Below are 3,387 nucleotides of genomic sequence, written 5' to 3' on the forward strand. Positions count from 1 at the left end.
ATCTTGATTGCTGTTCATATAACTGTACAGGAGCCTAAAATATATATTTTTGGGTTGTTTTACCTTTGATCCCATAAAATTCTTAAAAAGGTTCAACTTAAACTAGAGGGAATCCTCAATGGTTGTGTTACTTGAAATTTTTTTAGGCATGATTAGAGTGAATTAATTTATGAGACCCCCCCACCCCACCCCACCCCACACACACACATTTTAATTAGCTATATTTATGTGTGCCAGCAATACCAAGCATTGGGCGCGTGTATACCCAATTCTTTTAAGCAGGATTAGAGTAAATTAATCTATGAGCCCTTAGGCGTGGTCAAACACATTAATCGAAATGGTTTGACCTCCTGAGTCCAAACTGTAATTAGATCTCAAATCGGTCAAGATATGATGGAGCTATTAGCTAAAAGTTTTTTCTTGAAAAACAACAACAACAACTCAGAGTCGTTCCCATGAGCCGCTATGCCGCGTCTCAAAATTTAAAAGTATCTGTGTATATTGGACTAAGGTTTCAAGTTTCAACTCAGTCCGCCGAGAAAAAAATGAATGGCGGTCGATTGAAAAGTGTTTAGAAGAAGAAGAAGAAAAACAGAAAGAACGAGAAAACATAATTATCAAAAACAAGGGACCCTGGGTTATATGGTATAATCTTCTGAGAAATACCAACCTCTTACTTTATTCATTTATTGTAAAAAAAAAGAAATAATTACATAAAACTTCGAATAAAATTTCAACAAGTCTTTTAATTAAGTGTAAGATTTTAGACACCCGTTTTTAGATGAAAATCACCACATCAGTGCCTCCAAATTGTCCATTTTTATTTACTTTATCTTTCAGAACCTTGTTTCAGAATTTCATGGTAATTCCACTGAAATATGTTTAGATAAATTATAACGGCACTCGTTTATATATATACGTCATCATCCTGAAGATGGTGACGTAAGAACACCGAAACATGTAAAGTCTTTATAGGGCTGGCCCCTGTTTTTAATAAATTATTTATTGTACAATTATTTCACGTTGTAATTGTATATAGTATTCACTCTTTCTCGACTTTTATTCTTCAACATAGGACTGGGTTAAGATTTAACCTAAAAATATTGAGTGATATATATATGTGTGTGTGTGTTGTGATTAATTTTCGATTTTCAGGAAAGAAAACGCCTGGTTGGGAAGTTTCCTGATGCTTCTTTTCACGAAGATGAGAACGAATGTCGTAAGCTGCTAATGGCCTATTATAATTGTGTCCGCCCACTGGATCCCTGTGCGGGGATATGCCGACGTCATCCCGCCCCGCCCTCGCCCAAACGTCGACCTCCCGGCCGAGAAAATGCCCGTCCTAGCTAATGGAGTTTTTTCCGATTTGGCGGATCTTTGTAAAATACGTTAGTTAGATTGTAGGTGTTTCTAACTCTTAATAGATCCACGGGCAAGATAATAATAATAATTAGTTTTATTGCCTAAACACTTAGATTTTTATCTTAGTATCAAACATAGTAGCTTCTTGCATCTTATTCACAGGCTTTCGATCAACTAGAAGTTTCAAGTATTTGACAATATGTATGATTTAGAAACGTTAAAGTTGCAAGCTGGGTCAAGATGAAATAGGATCATCTGACAAAATACGTGAGTGTACTCCGGTAGATTTTACCTATTGTTTGATACGTGGGTATTTGTCGATAGAATTTCTCAGTTGTTTAACACTTGGGTATACTCCGGTAGAATTTCTCAGTTGTTTAACACATGGGTATACCCGGTAGAATTTCTCAGTTGTTTAACACTTGGGTATACCCGGTAGATTTTCCCAATTGTTTGACATGTACGTATATGTCGGTAGAATTTCTCAGTTGTTTAACACTTGGGTACATGTCGGTAGATTTTCCAGATTGTTTGACACGTGGGAATACTCCGGTAGATTTTACAGATTGTTTGACACGTGGGTATACTCCGATAGATTTTCCCAATTGTTTAACACGTGGGTTACCGGAGTATACCCACGTGTTAAACAATTTGGAAAATATACCGGAGTATACCCACGTGTTAAACAATTTGGAAAATATACCGGAGTATACCCACGTGTTAAACAATTTGGAAAATCTACCGGAGTATGATTTTCCAAATTGTTTAACACGTGGGTATACTTTGGTAGACTTTCCCTAAGCAATAATTTATATAGACGTGTATTTATTATTTCATTTTAGTTGTTATCAGCACTGGAATCGGTTTGGAGAGCGATATATTTGGACGGGTGTAAACTTAATACCCCTTTTTTTTTGGTATCTGATATCAGTTACTGCCGGTTTTACTTAAATTAACGGTTCTTGGAAGTTAGATGGTTTACATTATTGCGATTGCTTAAAGCCGACTTTACATGTTTTGGATGTCTGTTATATATAGAATATAACCAGGTCGCGAAGATTTGATCTTCAACTGGTAGCTTTTGTGTGTTTGTTTCAACTTCACTGCTTTATTAGTAGTTACTAAAAGTGATTGTTAGATATATGTTTATGATCAGAATAGGTACTTAAAGCTATGAGAGGATTTGCCTTATTACTTTGCTCAATTATCCTTTATATGCAGTCTTATGTATGGACGTTTTGTAGACCTGCAGGTTCGAAATAGCTCAGTTCTATCACGCTTTTATTGCAATCGATATTTTTGCATCGAATTGAAGTAATGTTATTTAGCATCAGTATCTAGTTTTCTAAGTATAAAAAGAATTAAACTTTATGTTTTCTACACTGTTCCCTTCTAAGTGGCGTGTCGTCTATATGTTGCAACACTTGCATTGCATGTCCCGAAATAAAAAAAAATCCTAAACCATTTTTAAGAATATGAAATATAAATAGGATTGTATGTAAATAGTCTGGTCAAGTTGGCTGTTTTCTTGTTTATCAACACAAACAGTGATCCATGTTGCCCAGGCAACGTGATGCTGATTGTTTGAAAAAACTGTTGAGGCATGCAACTGTAGTGTTGAGCCGTCCGTTAAGACAGCGCGTCAACTTGTACCTTATTGGCTGCACACTAACGTCACGTTACCATGCCAACCAAAACAAGTTTCGTTTACATGCGGTAAAAACTTTTAACGAATTACATTAGTAACTGAGGAATTATACAGGTTCATGTAAAGGTTTTTGTATATAAAAACTTACTAAGCAAAAAGCATTAGACTACAACAGTATTATATACCTAACCATTATTAGACTACAACAGTATTATAGACCTAACCATTATTAGACTAAAACAGTATTACTGATCTAACCATTATTAGACTAGAACACTATTACTGATCTAATCATTTAACCTTGAAAGTACAAATAAGGTATATATATATATATATATAAATGCACATGAAAAAAAAATGTTTCATCTGTCATCTAA

At 35.0% G+C, this 3,387-nt stretch overlaps 1 protein-coding gene across 1 annotated transcript in view; it reads left to right on the forward strand.

The window, feature by feature from the left end:
* Positions 1-1,981, forward strand: part of LOC106462583 (dual specificity protein phosphatase 22-B-like) — a 41,829-nt gene extending 39,848 nt beyond the window's left edge. Inside the window, exon 6 of the mRNA XM_022389880.1 lies at positions 1,156-1,981. Within this exon, the coding sequence (XP_022245588.1) occupies positions 1,156-1,350 (195 nt within the window). The 3' untranslated portion in view covers positions 1,351-1,981. The remainder of the gene's footprint in view (positions 1-1,155) is intronic.
* The last annotated feature ends 1,406 nt before the right edge of the window (positions 1,982-3,387 follow it).

The sequence above is a fragment of the Limulus polyphemus genome, unplaced genomic scaffold (genome assembly GCF_000517525.1).
Source record: "Limulus polyphemus unplaced genomic scaffold, Limulus_polyphemus-2.1.2 Scaffold1202, whole genome shotgun sequence".
Classification (NCBI taxonomy): Eukaryota; Metazoa; Arthropoda; class Merostomata; order Xiphosura; family Limulidae; genus Limulus; species Limulus polyphemus.